The sequence below is a fragment of the Schistocerca nitens genome, chromosome 6 (assembly GCF_023898315.1).
Source record: "Schistocerca nitens isolate TAMUIC-IGC-003100 chromosome 6, iqSchNite1.1, whole genome shotgun sequence".
In the NCBI taxonomy this organism is placed as follows: Eukaryota; Metazoa; Arthropoda; class Insecta; order Orthoptera; family Acrididae; genus Schistocerca; species Schistocerca nitens.
The window spans coordinates 627,472,112-627,493,461 of NC_064619.1; the positions used below are offsets into that span (position 1 = coordinate 627,472,112).

The window sequence follows — 21,350 nt, forward strand, 5'->3', positions numbered from 1 at the left end:
TCCACTCTCGCAGGCATACGTTGAATTAGGTGCTGGAAGGTTTCTTGGGGAATGGCAGCCCATTCTTCATGGAGTGCTGCACTGAGGAGAAGTATCGATGTCGGTCAGTGAGGCCTGGCATGAAGCTTGCATTCCAAAACATCCCAAAGGTTTTCTGTAGGATTCAGGTCATGACTCTGTGCAGGCCAGTCCATTACAGGGATGTTATGGTCATGTAACTACTCCGCCACAGGCAGTGCATTATGAATAGGTGCTTGATCATGTTGAAAGTAGCAATCACCATCCCCAAATTGCTCTTCAACAGTGGGAAGCAAGAAGGTGCTTAAAACATCTATGTAGGTCTGTGCTGTGATAGTGCCGTGCAAAACAACAAGGGGTGCAAGACCCCTCCATGAAAAACATGACCACACCATTATACCACTGCCCCCGAATTTTGCTGTTGGCACTAAACACTCTGGCAGATGACGTTCACCGGGCATTTGGCATACCCACACCCTGCCATCGGATTGCCACATTGTGTACCATGATTCGTCACTCCACGCAACAGTTTTTCCACTGTTCAATCGTACAATGTTTACTCTCATTACACCAAGCGAGGCGACGTTTGGCATTTATCAGCATGATGTGTGGCTTACGAGCGGCCGCTCGACCATGAAGTCCAAGTTTCCTCACCTCCTCCCTAACTGTCATAGTGCTTGCAGTGGATCCTGATGCAATTTGGAATTCCTGTGTGGTGGTCTGGATAGATGTCTGCCTATTACACATTATGACCCTCTTCAAATGTCGGCAGTCTCTGTCAGTCAACAATGAGGTCGGCCTGTACACTTTTGTGGTGTACATGTCCCTTCACCTTTCCACTTCACTATCACATCGGAAACAGTGGACCTAGGGATGTTTAGGAGTGTGGAAATCCCGTGTACTGACATATGACACAAGTGACACCCAATCATCTGATGATATTGGAAGTCTGTGAGTGCCACAGTGTGCCCCATTCTGCTCTCTCATGATGTCTAATGCCTACAGATGTCGCTGATATGGAGTACCTGGCAGAAGGTGGCAGCACAATGCACCTAATATGAAAAATGTATGTTTTGGGGGGTGAACGGATACTTTTGATCACATAGTGTAGCTGCGCTATGGAGTTAAATGAATGACAATATCTCTGAAAGTATTGAAACTTTACCAACATTTATTGGCAACATGTGTAACTGTTTCTACAAAATTTCATCAAAGTCCATTATGGTCATGTAGGAATCTATAGGCCTCTTGGCATGGAATGATGCAGTAATAACACCTACTCAACGAAGAAGACTTCTGATAAGCCACCATGAGCATCAACTTATAAGATACTATCCAACAGTAGTAGGACAGGGCACTAAGATCAAGAGACAAATATCATATTCTCAAGCAAAAAAAAAATTCATATGCCTCAGAAATGACCACATTTCTTTCATCATCGGCCAGTGTGGCCGTGCGGTTCTAAGCGCTTCAGTCTGGAACCGTGTGACCACTACGGTCGCAGGTTCGAATCCTGCCTCAGGTATGGATGTGTGTGATGTCCTTAGGTTAATTAGGTTTAAGTAGTTCTAAGTTCTAGGGGACTGATGACCACAGATGTTAAGTCCCATAGTGCTCAGAGCCATTTGAACCATTTTTTTCTTTCATCACTTGCACCAGTGGCCAAATCACTCAATAGGAAAAGGATTGATCTATGCAGACCTTTGCAGTAGAAGCTAGCAGGAACACTTGCACATGCAGGCATGATCTTACATCAAAACCAGCCATTCCTCTATACCACTGGCAAAAAATTTCAACCAAGGGTACAGCAAAGGACCTAAGTTAATCCCTTCAGGCAGACTAAGAAAACGCAAACTGTAGGCCCCCAGTTACATGACCATCACCATTTTCATTGAAGAAGAAACAAAAAAAATAATAATAATAATAATAATAATAATAATAAAACTAAACCAAAGCCGATAAGAGAGTCAAAGACCTGGAACCCCTCTGCACTGGTCCTGAGTGTCATTAAACTCCAAGTATAGACAACATGATTATTGATGTCTGCCCAATTGAATGAGAAAGTCCCTTGAACAACTGAAAACTGTCATTTATTAGCACCTCTGCAGAAAAATAGGAGAGGCTGATACAATAAAATCTCACCAGTACGATGGTTGTGGAATGTAAATACGTTCAAGATACCTCTGAAGCGACTCGGACTTTTTGCTTAGGGTAGATGGTCTCAGTGTGGAGAGAACTAAAGGAGTAGCCATCAATATAAATAATAGTGAGGGATCACTCCAATCCACAACAACCAATGGGAGTCACTCCAGAAGACCACACTGCCCTCTCAGCATAGCAGTGCCCTCATGCTGAGATTGGTATAGTGTCGAGCTCAGCTCAGTTTGAGACCTCAGCTACAGCAGTTAACAACATTATGTAGGATAGTGGCAGTTAGTTTCTGATGAAATACACTTTCGTAAATGTTGGATTGTGTACTGCAAGAGAACATTTTGTTAACTTGTGCATTAAGTGATGCTTTCATAGTCAGCGACAGTTGTAAATTATCAAGCAATCTTGTGACAGTCAAGTAAATCTTTTATAGTGAACTAATATTTCATGTGCTCTAGTTTGATGACCCTTCTCTGTTAGCAAACAAAGAACCCACAGTTATGGCTGGATGATTGTAGTTTCATCTATTCACAACATTTCCCACAAACAAATTGTTTTGTAGCCTGGCAGGTATATCGATAGACAATTCCCCTCTTCTGTAGACATCCTCATACAAATGTGCTTTGGGGTTCTGCTTGTATCTTCCTCTGCATGAGAGTCTCACGTCTAAGGAAGGTCATGATCTAAATGTGGGGCAGATTTCAGTACTGCTACTGGTTCATTCTTTGCCACTGATTTTTCATTATGGCCTCCAGACCTACTGGCACTACTTAGTAGGCAGTAGCGGAATATTTACACTCATTTGACCGTTTCCTAGTCTGAACACATCTTGTGAGTACAGAGCGGTGCCTGAAAGAAAGGCAGCTGGCTGCTCAGAAACGCAAGTGAGATGATGTACAACAAACTGACTGTTTATATGTTGTAACCACTTCCAGATATGGGTGAATCACATAACTATCATGGCCACAACTCTGCTGGTACATCAGTGCAAAAGATTAGATAGCAACTTCTTTCCTTTTGTATGGAAAGTGCCCTGAAGTCAGAGGACATGTGTGTCTGAGGAGAATTAATGACAGACCAACTGCAGAAAACTTGCAGCACTTGAAACAAGAGTGTGAAGTACTGATATATAATAAAAAAGAGAGAATAAAGATCTTGGCAGGAGTTAGTTAACTCTATAAATCATTCCACTGAAACATTGATATTTGGGAGAACATTACATCAGGAGGATTTCAGTGTGGAGCACAAGGTGTCTGGTCAGTGTTTGGATGTGAAGTGGGATTCTCCAGACCAGCAAAGGAGACATTTAGCAGACCATGACAGAGTACTTTGCTCAGATCGCTGCTATCACCAATCAGGATCAAGCTTGCTGTCACGAATGAGGAATTGTTGAGATGAGCAGTTGAATTTTCAGTTCTGGAACTTGTGAAAAAGAATTTCCCTTCTCAAACCTGGTAAGGACTGTATTTCCCCAGTATTTGTTGCCCTCAGCAGATTAGTGGGAAAAATCTTGAAGTACACTGTGCAACACAATTAAAGTGTCACTTTTTGAAACTCCATAATTGTCTCCCGTCGTGATGCAGAAGTTTGAAATTTGACTCAAAGGTGTCTTAAACATTCCACTGTGATGGTGTAAAAGCACGGCACTTGTCGTATGCACCACTGTTAAATCTCTGCACTGAGCAATGGCATGCTTCATTACACGCAGCCGAGAAATGCATCGTTGGCCACACTTCTCCATGTGTGGCCACTGTCTAACATCGCAGGCTGCCTTTGTGTGCACACTCTTCAAACCACAGTGATTGGGCATCCATAACACCCAGAAAATACAGCAATCCCAGCCGCAGACTCCATTAACTATGGAGCCTTATTTAACGCCACTACTGACATCTAACACCACTAGTGACATCTGCAAGCCAGTTCTCATTGTGCTGTGTTCTACTTGACAACTCGGAAGTGCTATGCTGCGGCGGACCTGCTGTTTGATGTTGATTTGGCTGTGCTCTGGACTTAGAATCTGAATGCTGTACTGGAACTTTAACTTCAACATTCAATAGGCTCAGTAGGTGTACAGACTTGTGATACATTCATTGTGTTATAGCACAAGTAGGCAGCCTGCCATATCGGACAGCGGGCCACACGTGGAGAAGTGCGGCAAATGATGCATTTCTTGGACACGCATAATGGAACACGCCACTGCTTGGTGCAGATATTTAATAGTGGCGGATATCACAGCATCCTGTGATGTCACCCACAGGTTCAGCAACACTTCAAATGGCAAGGTGTCAACAAAGACAAAAAAGGCAAGGGCTTAGAAGTCTGTGTGACTTTTAAGATAGGTTAATGATGTAACATAGGCACCAAGTTCTCTACATATACTCCCAGTGTCACTGTAGATGTGTCACACAATGGGGAGGTCATCACACCCCAACTTACACCCATTTCAGCCCTTCTTGTGCAGCTTTTTCATGGAGGCCAGAACTATAATGCCCAGCATTGAAATCATGTAGTTTTTTTATGGGTGGCTGAGGAAAGAATTTCAGACACTTCACTGCTTAAAATGACATGAAAAGGTTGGAGAAGGTGGCATAAAGGGCACCAATGAGCCCACCCTTTCCCTTGTGGCATTGATTCGCACACATTCTGCAGTTGAAAATAACAGTTACCCTTCCCCACCACCACCACCACCACCACCACCCAGATGATTCAGTTCTTCTCTAAGAATATCGTGGGAACCCCATTGAACATAATCTGACTCTTTTGGATTAAAGTGCAGCTGCAATTTTTGCTATGGTATGCAGGATGGTAGCAGCAGGCACTGTTCAAAACCATTTGATGAAATCTGAACGTGTTCCAAAGCAGTAAAACGTTTTTATGCTTTTTCAGTCGTCCTGCTCCACCCATGTCATGATTGCGAGGCAGGGGTGTGCAACATTCATTGACACCTGCATAAATAAAATGGCAAAGGGTTCCTGTAAGACACCCTCAGTTCAGTTCGGCAGCACCTTCGGTGCACCTTTAATGAGAAGTTTAAAATTGTACCTGTGCAGAGACTTGACCACCCATACTCCTGAGTGGTGGTCTGCTGCTGTTCTAGCACCTACTTGTGGAATTGAAGGGGTTATCAAAGGGGTTGCCTGCCCTCAGGCACTAGAATAGTAGTGAAGTGCTCTCAGCTGATGGATGTTGAAGTCTTTGTAAAGATACATTTTTAAAGTGCTCAACAAGAGTGTGCACATGGTTCCAAGGGTGTTGCTGAACTGTCAAGGTCTTAGAGGGACCCTCTGCTGTTCTATTCATGTCTGTGTCAATGTCGCAGCCCCTCTGATCACACAGCAGGAGGGCACTAAACAGGTCATCTGAAAAAGTACAAAAACCATTTGCTGCTTCCAGTCACATTCAGATTTTGTCAAATGGCTTAGAACGGTCCTTAGAGATTCTACCCTCTATACCAGAGCAAATGTTGTGGTCGCACAATACTCCGAAGGGATCACATCATGCTCAATGATGTTGCAGCCCCATGATGTCCTTAGTCATCAAGGTCATCATCCTATTAAACTTCCTGGCAGATTAAAACTGTGTGCCCGACCGAGACTCGAACTCGGGACCTTTGCCTTTCGCGGGCAAGTGCTCTACCATCTGAGCTACTGAAGCACGACTCGGGCCCGGTCCTCACAGCTTTACTTCTGCCAGTATCTCGTCTCCTTCCTTCCAAACTTTACAGAAGTTCTCCTGCGAACCTTGCAGAACTAGCACTCCTGAAAGAAAGGATATTGTGGAGACATGGCTTAGCCACAGCCTGGGGGATGTTTCCAGAATGAGATTTTCACTTTGCAGCGGAGTGTGCGCTGATATGAAACTTCCTGGCAGATTAAAACTGTGTGCCCGACCGAGACTCGAACTCGGGACCTTTGCCTTTCGCGGGCAAGTGCTCTACCATCTGAGCTACCGAAGCGCGACTCACGCCCGGTCCTCACAGCTTTACTTCTGCCAGTGTCTCGTCTCCTACCTTCCAAACTTTACAGAAGTTTTAATCTGCCAGGAAGTTTCATATCAGCGCACACTCCGCTGCAGAGTAAAAATCTCATTCTGGAATCATCCTATTGCTCATTGCACTGTTGGCTGTATGGGAATCAGTGCTGCAATGGAAGGAGTGGGTTTATTGATGCCCTTTATGCCACCTCCTGAGATCGTTCCGTGTGGCCAGTGAGCAGCGGTGTGTCAAAAATGTTTTCCTTGGCCATTCATAAGAAATCCACATGATTTCAACACCAGGTATCACGTTTCTGGCCTCTGTCAAAGTGGCTTCAAAAGGAAGGGTGATATCTGTGTGTAAGAGGGAGTGTGCTGATCTTCAGTTTGTGAACACATTCATTGTTAAATTGGACAGAATCATAGTGAAATTTGGTGCCAGTGTGACTTCATTAACCCACCTTACACCTGACATGAACTTATGAGGTAAAGCCTTTTTTTCAGTTCACTTGTGTCGACACCTTGCTGTTTGAAGTGTCACTGAGTTTGAGGGTGACATCACAGGGTACCACACTTTTGTGCCAGTGGAGGCTATAGCCACCTTTGAGTCATGAAACTTATGAATCACAATGGGAGGCAGTTACATTCTTTCAAAAAAATGACTTTTTAATTGTGTTGTGCAGTGCAGACAACCAGTCACCATCTAGTTTGTATCATAGAATAGAGATTGATTTCATTGTGTGTTCAGAACATGTCAGTCTGCCATTATGGCATCAACATGCTGGGGGCAAGTACACTATGTAGCAACCTTTTCTGTACAGGTGCCATTTAACCAGTGTTTTCTTTATATTTTACCTAGTGCACTACATGGAGGTATAACATCCTTCGATAGCTCCATGTATGGGCGTTCGGACGTGTTTCCTTCTCATTTTATGGTCCTTCCTCTCCCCACATTATTTGAAATATTGAGTTGATGACATTGTGTCTCAATTTTTCCACAAGAGTATGATATTCCTCAGGATAACATTTTAATAGTTACTCTGTATTTTGTCACTTTAAGTAACATAATGTCTGCTATATGGTTTCCAATGCAGTGTTTCTTGTTCTTCTTGCAGCCATGCAACAGTGCATGACAGTTGCTACAAACTCTTAAGGGGCTGTAAATGAACAGAAAATACATGTTTTAAACATTCATTTGAAAAATCTGTTTGTATTCTTTATCACTTCTTTGTGCACAGAATATAGGGCTAAACTCCATCCATCAAAAGCCCTAGCTGTACCAGTTGGTCATTCTAGGCTCATTAGTCAGAAATATCAGGAATCCCTACCATCTTTAAGCCTAAATGGGACAAATAACAATCTTTCTCCATCAGCAGAGTGTTGATGAGTAATAACAGATGAAAAGCTAAATTGGGCTGAGCACTTACCGTATTTACTCGAATCTAAGCCACACTTTTTTCCGGTTTTTGTAATCCAAAAAACCGCCTGCGGTTTAGAATCGAGATCAAAGTAAGCGGAAGATCTGAAAAATGTTGGTAGGTGTCGCCACAACTAACTTCTGCCGTCAAATATATGTAGTGCTGCACAGGCATGCTTTGCAGGCACAAAGATAAATACTGGCACCAAAACCTATGCGTCAGTAAATAAATTTAAAAAAACGTGGAAGACGAGCTTTTTTCTACGCCCCGAGACTGACTAGACTGTTTGGGATGTTTGTCAATACGGCCAACTCTACATTCTGAATTTTTTCCTACCTGTGACAAGTGATGGCTGTTAATAGGAACTTTTATGAATTGTGACTCACATGCAGTATTCTCTTCACCATAAGAATAATACAAATGTAAACATTTTGCCATGTATTCTTTCGTGTTTGCTGCTATCTCATTTAAATCCTGTCTGCCTAATAAACTACGAAACTAGAGTGAGACAACAGCAAACGCGAAAGAATATACATATCATGTCATGTTTATAATCGTATTATTCTTATGCCGAATAGTGATACAGTCAGAAATGAAGCACGGCAACTGACTAGATTTTTAAATCTAAGATGACTCTAATTTCTATGCAGAATGTAATGTACTAAAGAGGCCTCTGCAAAGATTTTCAAACGGAGAAAATTTTTCGCTTAACTCTCGTTCACATCTTCTATCATACACAGTCCATTATTGGCTCTTGTTCATCATTATCAAAGAAAGCAGCAGTGTAAGTAACAACAAATAGCAGTCTCTTGCCATTGTTTCGCTAATGAGACAATTCCTCTCTTTTTTTTTTTATTGTAAGCAGCGGTCGCGTGCACAAAAGCAAGCCATTCCGCGAGTGGCGACAGGCCATAAACACTCATTATCAGAAAGCAACAAAAAATGCATAACACAGCACAACAATGCATTTTCAGCTTAGAGTGACGTAAACACCTATAACAAAGAGAACGGCACTTATCAGATCAAAGAAAAATAAGCAATCAATTCAAACCAGACGAAGCACGCGAAAAAGGAAGGGTAGCCGTATAAATACGGACGGAGCGCCTGATGCATACCAAAGGCTACCTGGTAAAGCTTAACTGCTAAGCTTACGACTAAAACCAAACTACTGTAGCTGTATCGTCATTCTTTTGACCTAAATTGTGTCTCATATTACAATGGACCAACTTTGTTTAGATTTGGAGGTGTGGTGTAAAACTTTTCTCTCCCCTTGTATTTCGAGTTTCAAATTTCAGGTGCGGCTTAGATTCGGGAATTTTTTTTTCCCCCCCCTTGATTTCGAGTCTCATTTTTCACGTGCGGCTTAGATTCGAGTAAATACGGTAGCTGCCATGTGTAAAAAGTAAAAAGGCATCAGCATCTGTACACGCCCCATAAAAATATACAAAGCTCTTCCCTTTCGAACTGAAAAAGAAACTTGTACAACCTGCTATAACCCTGTATGTAATACTTGGATATGCTCCCTGACACCATGCGCACTACACTTTGAATGAATGTTCTGCCAATGGCATCTGTGTGGGTCAGCCACCAGAGGACACCCGTGGGCCACGTGATTTGTGCACGTAACACAGCATCGGCCACCTAGTCTACCAGAGTCCTCCTTTTATAAGCACAGTGCAGCAGGCCCTCATCCTCATATTGTGTTTGTACTTATTGTCAGAAAGTGCTTATGTTAGTAGCTGGATTGTTTGTGTGTTCTAATCTGTTGTTCTGGAATAATAAATTTTAGTTCATTGTGGCTGTGCTGTTGTTTGTGTACAATACACAACCATTTACATTTCCAGTTGATTACAACAGTGCTATCCTTCAAGGACTTTCTTAGGAAAGCTCTCAGTGCTTGGAACTGGTGCTGAATGTATTTGTGACATTCAACCTTTGATCATACTTCACCACCTTACACACAGCTGTCCTGGCTACCTGCACAGAAACAAAGAGATTGCCACACACTCCTGTCTCTCCTACAGTCTCATCAATATACACAGTCCTTCACATCTTTCCTCTACCTCTTGTGTAAACAACATGGCAGAAACACTCATTCCCATCAAAGAAAAATCGTTTCTGTCCCACTCCATCACTGAGTCACTTTCTCGAAGTCCTTTTCAGTAGCAGGAAATTGACTGTGAAATAATCTCACTCATTGTATCAGAGAACTGAATAACAGCTCCAACTTGAAAAGACAGTTAATGACACATCTACTAAAGCAACAAAATGTCTGCCTTTGTTTTTGTGTGCACTAGTTACTGCATTGCAACTAAGTATCCTTCTTTCCAACAGGATCTTCGGTATTTCCCAAATCCCTTTGCTAATGCTGTCTACCTAAATTTCTCACAGGCTCTGTTCTAATCAAGTAGAATAAATAAATATGAATATAATAGAAAGAAACATTCCATGTGGGAAAAATATATAAAAAAAAAGATGCTGTGACTTACCAAATGAGAAAGTGCTGGTAGATAGACACAATAAAAAAAACACAAACACACACACAAATTTCAAGCTTTTGCAACCCAAGGTTGCTTCATCAGGAAAGATGGAAGGAGAGGGAAAGACGAAAGGATGTGGGTTTTAAGGGAGAGGGCAAGGAGTCATTCCAATCCCGGGAGCGGCGCACACACACAAATATCCATCCGCACATATACAGACACATGCAGACATGTGTAAAGGCAAAGAGGTTGGGCAGAGATGTCAGTCAAGGCGGAAGTACAGAGGCAAAGATATTGTTGAATGACAAGTGATGTACGAGGGGCGGCAACTTGAAATTAGTGAAGGTTGAGGCCTGGTGGGTAATGGGAAGAGAGAATATATTGAAGGGCAAGTTCCCATCTCCGCTAATTTCAAGTTGCCGCCCCTCATACATCACTTGTCATTCAACAACATCTTTGCCTCTGTACTTCCGCCTCGACTGACATCTCTGCCCAACCTCTTTGCCTTTATATATGTCTGCCTGTGTCTGTATATGTGCGGATGGATATGTGTGTGTTAGCAAGTGTATACCTGTCCTTTTTTCCCCCTAAGGTAAGTCTTTCCGCTCCTGGGATTGGAATGACTCCTTGCCCTCTCCTTTAAAACCCACATCCTTTCATCTTTCCCTCTCCTTCCATCTTTCCTGATGAAGCAACCTTGGGTTGCAAAAGCTTGAAATTTGTGTGTGTGTTTGTGTGTTTTTTATTGTGTCTATCCGCCAGCGCTTTCTCATTTGGTAAGTCACAGCATCTTTGTTTTTTATAAAATAAATAAATAAATTTTACAGTGCAGAAGCACTGAAACAATAATGTATTATAAATAAATAGCTCATTTCATATTTATAATTTTCCTGTTTGTATCAAAGAACATCACCATTTTAAATTTTGAAGAATCAGTGAGGTACCTGGATCTCATTTTCTACATCTGCATCCATACTCTGTAAACCACAGTCATGTGCATGCCAGAGAGTACATCCCATTGTACCAATTATTAGAACTTCATCCCATTCTATCCCCGTATACAGACAGTGTGGGGAGAATGACCATTTACATGCCTCTGTGCATGTAGTAACTAAACTAATCTTAAATCAGAATTCCTCTGGGAATTATATGTCGGGGGTTGTAATATATTTCTAGAGTCCTCATTTAAATCTAGTTCTTGAAACTTTACAAGTAGACTTTCTCAGCATGATTTGCATCTATCTTTAAGTGTCTGCCAGTTCAGTTACTTCAGTATCAAACACTCTGCTGTGGGTCAGACAAACCTAAAAACATTTGTGCTGCCCTTCTCTTTATACATCCAGTCTCCCCTTTTACTCCCATTTGGTATGGATCCCTTGAGCAATATTCTGTGGTGGATTGCACAAATGATTTGTAAGCAATCTCCTTTGTAAACTGATGGCATTTCCCTGGCATTCTACCAATAAACTGAAGTCTGCCACTTAATTTACCTATGACTGAACCTATGTGATTATTCCGTTTCATATCCCCACAAAGTCTTAAACACAGGTAGTTCTACAAGTCGGCCAATTCTAGTTACGACTTACTGTTACTGTAGTCAAAGGATACATTTTTTTCAGTTTGTGAAATGCATGATTTTACATTTATGAATGTTTAAAACAAATTGCCAATCTTTGCACTACTTTGAAATCTTATCAAGATCTGACAGAATACTTCTGCAGCTTTTTCCAGACAGTACTTCATTATAGAAAACTGCATCATTTGCAAAAAGTATGAAGTTACTATTAATGCTGTCTGCAAAGGTCATTAATGTATAACATGAAAAGCAAGTTTCCAATATGCTTCCCTGGGGCACACTCGAAGTTATTTCTACATCTGCCAATGATTTTTCATTCAGGATACCATGCTGTGTCCTCCCTACCAAAAAATCCTCCATTCAGACACAGAATTTTCTCAATACACCATACAATATTTGTTTTGATACTGAGCATTGAGAAATCAAGAAATACTGCATCTATTTGACTGCCTTGATCTATGGCTTTCAGGATGTCATGTGAGAGAAGTGCAAGCTGGGTTTCACATATCAATGTTTTCAGAATCCGTGCTGGTTTCACATGATTGACATTTTCAGAATCCATGATGGTTGGTATGGAGGAGGTAATTCTGTTCAAGACACCTCATTAAGTCTGAGAGCTCAGAATATGTTCTTAGAGTCTACCACAAATGAATGTCAAGGATAGTGGACAGTACTTTTGTGATTTCTTTCTTGTAGACAGATGTGACCTATGTTTTTTTCCAACTACTGGGCTCAGTTTTCTGTTTGAGGGATCATCAGTATATTATGGTCAAAACATTTTTTAACAATTTCAGCTGCCTCTCAACATCACTGACACTAATATCCATGTCGGTCATCTTTGCAGTGGCAAGAGAATTAAATTGGGGCAGTATACCTGGAGTTTCATTTGTAAAGTAACATATGAAAACTGAGTTCAGTGTCTCTGCTTTTGTTTTGCTACCCTCAGTTTTAGTACCTGTCTCATCCATGAGTGTCCAGACACGGATACTAATTTTTAAACCACTCACAGCCTTTACACATAACCATAAATTCTTTTTGTTTTGTGAGAGATCCTCTGAAAATATTGTGCTATGGCAATAATTGAAGACTGATCAGCCTGCCAAATGTTTCTGATGTAGTATTTTCATCATGTACCATCCTGTGTACTCACTTTAGACAAAAGTTATATGAATTGACACAGACCATATTTTTATCAAGTGTTTGGTTTAGGCAAGTGATTCATATTTATTGCTCTGGACTTTTTAACTTTTTGTTGTATTTTAGTATGTGTATTAGAGATTGATGTGTCATCAAAATCACCATCATTACTGCTGTTGACATCATCACTTTAATTTACCATTGGACCATGAAATAGCTATGGTAAGCAGCCTTGAGTCACAGAAACATAAGGGTTTTTTGACACTCAATGAAAAAAGTGTTCAGAGGCTGAAGAAGCTATCAATTCATTTGAAGAAAGTTTTTATATAATTGTCTTTTTCATAGTTAGACACTTTCTAATTTGCACTTTCTATTGATATGCATTCTTTGTAATGGATTTACATTTATTATGTTTTCTTCTTTCCAGTGATGATGAGCCATTACAACGAGTTGTTCGAATAAGTCTTTCTGGCAAACTTATGGCTACAGGAGGCACTGATGGCCATATTCGTCTTTGGCAGTTTCCTTCATTAAGAAAACACCTCGATATTACTGCCCACAAGAAAGAAATTGATGACATTGACTTCAGTCCAGATGAAACAATGGTATTACATTGACTTTCCTATAGGTTAAAAAATAATACTTTTTGTTGTGCTATACTAATGAAATATTTATTATTATTATTATTATTATTATTATTATTATTATTATTATCAAAATCATGATGTATATGCTGTAGTCATTCCATGAAAAATCAACACACTTTAAATAAAAATTTTACCTCACCCTCTGAGATTTTGCTGAAAGTTGGTATACTTATATTGAGTGCTGAAACTAAGAAAAATACCAAATTTCAATTTTTTTACTTCAAAAAATTCCTGAAATATGGTCATGTAAACTTTTCAAAAACTGGCCAAAAATATGTGAACGGCCTTTTTTTGAAATTGTCCTAGTAGCTGCCCTAATTGAGCTGGAGAACTGGGAAAGGTGTCATTTTGCAGCATTTTTCATGCTCTTTCCAGTGATAGACAAAAAACATAGCTTCTAATTAATAACCTTTTTCAAAATGGTAATTAATATTTTGATTTAGTTTTTTTACAAAAAGTACATAATTGAAAATTTTCAAAATATTTCCATAACTACTTCATACTGTTGTAAATCACATGACAAAATATAAATGTGGAATGATGATGGGTTCATTGTTAAAAAAAAATATTCCTGACTCTTGTTTGTCACTAACGGCCCTAGATTGACCAAACTGACCTTTAAGGTAGTCCGTCAGTAGAGGACCGTATACATAGGGCTTGATGTCTGTACAATAATTCAGATACTGGAGCCATTGTTGAGATGATGTAGTCTGCATTGTTACCTTCTAAGGCTTTGTGTGCCTACAGCATTATTGTGCACTGTGGTTTTAGTGCAAATCAATTGTTACCTCTGTGTTGACCAGTCTGTATCTATTATATTTAATAGCTCATTTTCAAGTAAATCTATACATTGAAGGACAGTTTGTAAGTGGTTTTTGTATAAATATGGAACCAAGCAAAAAGTGCAGTGCTGTAAGAGTGCAGTATTGTAATCCATTGAAGAAGTCAAATCATTTTATTAGAGACAGAAAAAACTGAGAAATGTGACAACATGGATGCCCAAATTATTTCCTCAAATACCAAGTGGTGTCAAGAGTTGTGATAAATGTAGGAAAGATGTAACCAAATTGAAAAATACACCAGAGCCCATCAGTGATGAAAGTGTTGAAGAAGAATCTTCTGGATCAGAGATAATCATCCGAGACCAAGACCCTGACTTCACTACAACTTCAGTAGCTGTTAAAACATTTAACACAACACTTCAAGAACTAGGTGAGTCCCCAATTGACAAGAGAAAACTAACATCTAGGCATTACACCAAATCAAAAGTGAAGAAAATCTCATCAATGACACGTAAACGTTTTGTTGCTCCTGAAACTTCTTCGTCAGATACTGATACTGATGAATCCGCTCTTGAAAATCTTAAAAGAAACTTTAAAAATTCTATAAGTAGAGCAAAAAAACTAATGATTCTTACAAGTTTACATGAAAAGTGGAGTGTCAGAAAAATAATGAGGGAATTTAATGCTCCTACTTACATTGTTCGGCAGTCCAAAAAAGTTTTGAAGGAGAAAGGATTAACGGAAGGTCCAAACCCAAAACCAGGGAAGTGTTTACCAACAGAAACTGTCAAAACTGTACATTCATTTTATGAAATGATGAAGTTAGCAGGGCAGTGCCAGGTATTAAAGATTGTGTGACAATTACAGAAACAAGTGGAAATAAAACAAAAATATCAAAAAGACTTATTTTGTGTAATCTTAAAGAAGCTTACAAACATTTTAAAGACAAGTTTCCTAACATAAAAATAGGTTTCTCTAAATTTGCTGAGTTGAGACCAAAACATTGTGTATTAGCTGGCCGGAGTGGCACACACACTGTCTGTGTGTGCACAACTCACCAAAACATAAAATTAATGATAGAAAATGCCAAACTAAAGACAGTAACAAACAGCAGCTTAAACAATTATAAACAGCGCATTGCAAAAATGCTTTGCAACCAATCATCAGTTGATTGCAACATGGGAAACTGTGAATACTGCCCAAGAGAAACTGTCATGTGTAAAATTTTAAGACTCTTTTCATGAAAACTTAATTGAACAAGTTCAGTTCTGACAGTGGATGTCAGTTGACCGATGGAATCTGGAAATTGTTCAGAAAACTTCTGAAGAATTCATAGATTTATTTTGTAGTAAGATGTCAACTCTGATTCGGCATGACTTCATTGCCAAGCAACAACGAACATTCCTTAACTCCACAAGAGAAAACCTTGTGGAATCTGAATTTGTTGTCATATGTGATTTTTCAGAAAATTATAGTATAGGTTGAAGCTCAAAGTTCCCACTGGACAAGACAACAGATTACCATTCATCCTTTTGTTATATATTACAAACAGGAAGACAAAATTGAGCATATGAGCTTTGTCATTGTTTCTGATTGCCTGGAGCACAATACAACTGCGGTTTACACCTTTCAAAAGAAGCTAATTTCATATCTAACAAATAAATTTCAAAAGATTCCAAAAAATATATACTATTATTCTGATGGTTCTGCCACTCAGTATAAAAATAAGAAAAACTTCCTGAACCTTTGGCTTCATGAGGAAGACTTCAACATAAAAGCTGAGTGGCACTTTTCAGCCACAGCACATGGGAAAGGGCCTTGTGATGGAGTAGGGGGTTCAGTAAAGAGACTGGCAGCTCGTGCAAGTTTGTAAAGGCCATACCCAAATCAGATCCAAACCACACAAGATCTATTTGAGTGGGCAGTAGATAATATCACAAATGTTGATTTGCATATTCCACTCAAGAAGACTACGCTGCTTCAGAAATATTCTTAAAAAGCCGACTTGAAGAGGCATTGACAATCGAAGGAACACAGCAATTCCACACTTTCATTCCCAACACCATCAAAATTAATAGTCAAATACTTCTCAGGTGATATGCAGAGTTGGGAGAGGGAAGTAACTACATCACCAGACAAACTGAAGTTACAAGATGTATCAGGCTATGTCACCACTGTATATGGCAGAAACTGGTGGCTTGGGTACATTTTAGAAAAAAATGAAGAACTTGATGAAGTGAAAATAACTTTTCTTCATCCATGTGGACCAGCTAAGTCATTCTCTTACCCTGCACATGCAGATGTCCTGTGGGTCTCAGTTGTGGATGTTCTCACAAAAGTGAATCCATTTACTCCAACAGGGAGAACATACATTCTTAATGAAAGTGATGTAAACCAAACCCAGTAAGCTTTATTAAAATGTAATATGTGAAGTTCCAAGACAATTTATTGGAAAAATGCTTTCAACTCAAAACTTCATTTTTGTCTCAGGTTAGTGTTAATGTATCTTTTATAGAAAGTTGTTTCAAAATTATTGTTAGTACCTATTGTGTTAAATTTAGCTATGTACAGATACCTGTTACTCAAAAACAAGCATTACGTATTTAATTTGTTTAGTAGTTCCATTTCAAACATCATGGACCAGAACTATTATGTAAATACTTGTAATTATTAATACTTTATTTCAGTTTGTAATTAAATGCTCAATTTCTTGTTTTTGTTATATCGGTTAATATACTGTTAGTGACGTTGTATGAAATTAAAATAAGCAATCAACTTAATTATAAAATATGCTGATTAGTTTTGGTTTAATAAGGTGGGTGGTATCAGGCCAAATGCTTGCCACATTAAGCGTATCAAACTGCAAAAATCTGAACATTCTCAAATGGCTCTCTCTTCAAGTGGTATAGCATCCTGCAACCTTCCCTTCCCTGGTTACATCCTGGGAGGAGGGCCAGGCTTGCCATCTTGGGATGAAACACTTTCCCTGCTGCGTGGTCTGTACTAGAGTGGATGGGAACACCTTCACTGCCACAAGGTCACTGATTTTTGTGGGAAATATCGAGGATAAGTTTGGTGAAGTGGAATCCCTCAGTAAGATGTTTTTGGGCTCCCTGTTGAACAAAGCTTCTTCTATCACCCAGTCTGCAAGTCTTTGTGCTTCTGGTTGTCTTGGTGATGTCCCAGTGTCTATTACCTCCTCACCAGAATATGGTCCAGGGAGTGATATTTCAGAGGGACCTCATCCTGCAAACTGATGACTATCTTCGGGCTAATTTGGAGCAATGCGGCGTTCATTTTGTTTGATGTGTGCAAAACTGGCATAAAGACAACTGCACCGTTATCGTCACCTTTATCCTAGCTTTTGTGGGAAATACCCTCTCCGAGAAAGTCAAGGAAGGTTATGTGTTACCAATGTGACACAAAGCTGTACATCCCACCACCCATGATCTGCTTTTGGTGCTTCATTTTGGGTATATGTCTTCCCAATGTATGCCGTATTCTCTGTGTGGTGACTGTTGACACCCACTCCCTGAGGGAAGCCCCTATATTCCATCACCTCCATGTGTAAACTCTTATGTCCACCACTTTCCATGCTCACCAGATTTCCCAGCTTACAAGAGAGAAAAGAAGATCCAAGAGTAAATGTCCCTGGGTCGTCTATCGTACGCTGAGGCTCGTCAAAAATATGACTGACTCCATGAAGTGTCAATTTCTTCTACTTTGACCTCTGTTACATCTTTTCCCCTCCTACCCCTTCCTTACCCCAGTCCCACACCTCTCTCCTATGCCTCTCCCCTGCGATTCACACACCATCCCCTCCAGGTACCGCTGCCCCTTCCCAGCCAAAGAAGTGCCCTGCTTCTTTGGTGTCGGCTGGTGATAGGGCTTCCCCCAGGATCCCTCCTCCTAACATCCCTCAGGACGCAAGCCTGCTACCACAAATCAGGCCATGCGATGCAGTCTGTACACCCCAAGGTCACCTGCTCTCCCTTGGTTCCAGATCTTACAGAAGCCTGCCCTCCTATACCTCCAAAAGAGGAGGAGGAGAAGAAGAAGAAGAAGAAGAAGAAGAAGAAGAATTGTAAGTCCCAGGACAAGCCGTCCCCCCCCCCCCCCCCCAGTGCTCCTGTAGGAGCCGTCTCCCCCCTCACAACCTGAGTCTGACATCTTATTTATGAATGTCACCACATCCTTGTACCCCCATGGGACTTGCCGCTCTTTGATGGGTTTCTGCTTGGCTATCATAGGGCCTCAGCCTTTGCAGCATCTTTTCCTTTCTGTGCTGCAAGTTTGTCCTCTTGCTATCCTTTTTCCGCTCCCTTCGGGAACAGGTCTGGGATGTTTTCCGGAATGTGTTCCGCATTTTCAGTGGCTGACATCACCAATATATTTCGTTCCTTTTTTCTTTCTTCGTTCACCTTCTCCTATCCTTCCTCCGCTTCTGTGTTTGAGATTCCTCTTTTTCCTTTTCCCTCCCTGTGTGCTAACGAAGACCGGCCCACTCTCGTTTACACAATGGTACTTTGCTTTTGAAGATTACTTCTGATTCTCAAGCACAACGACTGCTTGTGGCTTTGCTTCTCCACGGTTGTCCTGTTCGTGTCAGTGCCCATAGAACTCTGAATTCTTCCCGTGATATTATGTGGTATTATTTACACTAGGCTGCTCGATGGTCTGACTGAGGCATAAATCCAAGCGAACCTCTGATCAGGGTGTCCATCGGGTGATGAAAACGGTAGAACCATCCTTAGTGTCAACATGCACTATTTTCTCACTTTTGTTAGAGTGGTGCTTCCTTCCAAGAACAAAGCAGGCTATGAAGTTATCGCAGTCTGACCATACTTTCTAAACCCGATGTGCTGCATCACACTCAAATGTCCTGTTGACACCTGGCCAAATGTGTAACCTGTGGTAGGAATGCTCATGAGGGCAATTGTCCAGCTGCTCCTCCCCACTCTATCGACTGGAGTGGCATCTGTGCTGCCTTCTCTGGAGATTGTCCCATGTATCCCGATGAGCAGGCTGTCCAGGAGATCCAGGTAAAGGAAAAAATGCCTTACCCAGTTGCTCGCAAGTTGTTGGCTAGTCAGAAACCCTGTGTTCTACCATCCAGCACTTACGGGACTCTTCTTGCTATGTCTTGCTCCATGAAGGACCTGGCCACGCAGACATGTGACCTCAAATTCAGCAACAGGGTTGTGAAATCGCCATTGCCAAACAAGCCAAAAAACTTTCACCTCGTGGGGCGAAGTCAACTGCTACACAACTGGCAGGCCTAAATGACAGAAGGAATACTTCCGCGAAGACGTCATACATCCCTCCAGCCAACAAACATCTGAGTCTTCCTCTGCTAACTGGAAAGGCTCCAAGAAGTCAAACAGAGACAAATGGTCGTCTCCTTCACCGACTCTGAGATCCTCTTCAACGATGTCGCCACATGATACCGTCGTCTGGCTGACCTCCGTGTCATCGGTGCACAGTGCCAACCAATTTTCTGCCCTGCACTCTGCAGACTGACGCAAGGAGAATGCCAACACCTCTGTAGATCCCCTGGAGCAGGATACCCCAGCCTGTGTGCCCTGTAGCAGTCAGTCTTTGGAGGCTGGCACTTGGCAGCCACCAATGTGTCACCTCTTCATTTTTTCCCAACTCCCCTTTCCTCATTATGACTCTCCTTCAGTGGAATGTTCATGGACTTTGATCAAACAAAGAGGATTTGTGGCTGCTCTTAGAATCCCAGTGTCTGCTTGTTCCCTGGTTCCAGGGAACAAAACTGTGTCCTCACGACCGCTTTGAGCTCTTGCATTTATTCCCAATCCATTTCGACCTTCCCCCTGAGGATGGCATTCCATCCCATAGAGGAGTCATGTTGCTCATACAGGATGATGATCATAGTCAACCCATCTTCACAACTACCCATCTTCAAGCTGTTGCAGTTCACATTTTCCTTCCTCACTTGACCGTTTCTCTTTGTATCATTTACATACCTCCATTATTCGATATCATCAGGGCAGACTTCCTCCAGCTTCCTGGACATCTACCTCACCCCTTTCTGTTGCTTGGTGACTTTAATGTGCACGTTTGAAGCTCTCCCAGAACCTGTCAGAGAGGTGCCCTCTTTTCTGACATTCTCACTCAACTTAACCTCCTCTGCCTTAACACAGGAGCACCCATGTTCCTTTCAGACTCCACGCACACCTATTCCCACTGGGACCTATCTTTCTGCACTGCCCAGCTTGCCCATCATCTCGAGTAGTCTGTTCTCTGTGACAAATACTCGAGCGACCATTTCCCATGTGCTCTCCATTTGCAGACTCCTACCCCACTTATGTGCACACCCAAATGGCAGCTTACCAAGGCTGACTGGAGGCTTTACTCCTCCCTGGCGACCTTCGATGAATGTCATTTGCCCAGTTGTGATGACCAGGTAGATTATCTTACAAATGTTATCCTTACCATCACAGAATGTTCCATTCTCCACACTTCCCCTTTACCATGCCATGTCCCTTTCCTTTGGTGGACTGAGGCATGCCACAACACAATTTGTGCCTGGATACGTGCTCTCCATGGTTTTCACCATCATCCTATGATGGCAAACTGCATTGGTTATAAACAGTTGCTTGCTCAGTGTCGTCACTTCGGGATAGCAAAACAGCTAATATATTTTATACATTAGTTCTTTTAACAGTTCCACTTCCTCTTCTGTCATGTGGGCCAACCTGTCACGGCTCCCTGGTGCCAAGATCCATTCCTCAATTTTTGGCCTTACAGTAGCAGACGATGTCATAGTGGACTCTATTGCTATCTCCAACACCTTGGGCCACCATTTTGCAGAGATTTTTAGCTCCTCCCACTATCACCCTGCCATCCTCCATTGGAAACAAACAGAAGAGGCTCGGGTGATACCCTTCTCTTCTCAGAATCGTGAGTGCTACAGTGCCGCCTATACTATGAGAGAGCAAGACTATGCTCTCACTTCATCCCAGTCCACTGCCCCAGGACCAGACGATGTTCACATTCTGATATTGCATCGCCTTTCTCTTGCGGGCAAGCACTTTCTCCTTCAAACGTACAGTTGCTTCCGGACAGAAGGCATATTTCCCAGATGCTGTTGTGAAGCCACTTTCATACTCATACTTAAGCCAGGTAAGGACAGACACCTTCCT

At 41.4% G+C, this 21,350-nt stretch overlaps 1 protein-coding gene across 1 annotated transcript in view; it reads left to right on the forward strand.

The window, feature by feature from the left end:
• Nucleotides 1-21,350, forward strand: part of LOC126262981 (prolactin regulatory element-binding protein) — a 144,372-nt gene that overhangs the window by 52,302 nt on the left and 70,720 nt on the right. The window contains exon 4 of the mRNA XM_049959931.1: nucleotides 13,180-13,357. Within this exon, the coding sequence (XP_049815888.1) occupies nucleotides 13,180-13,357 (178 nt within the window). The remainder of the gene's footprint in view (nucleotides 1-13,179; nucleotides 13,358-21,350) is intronic.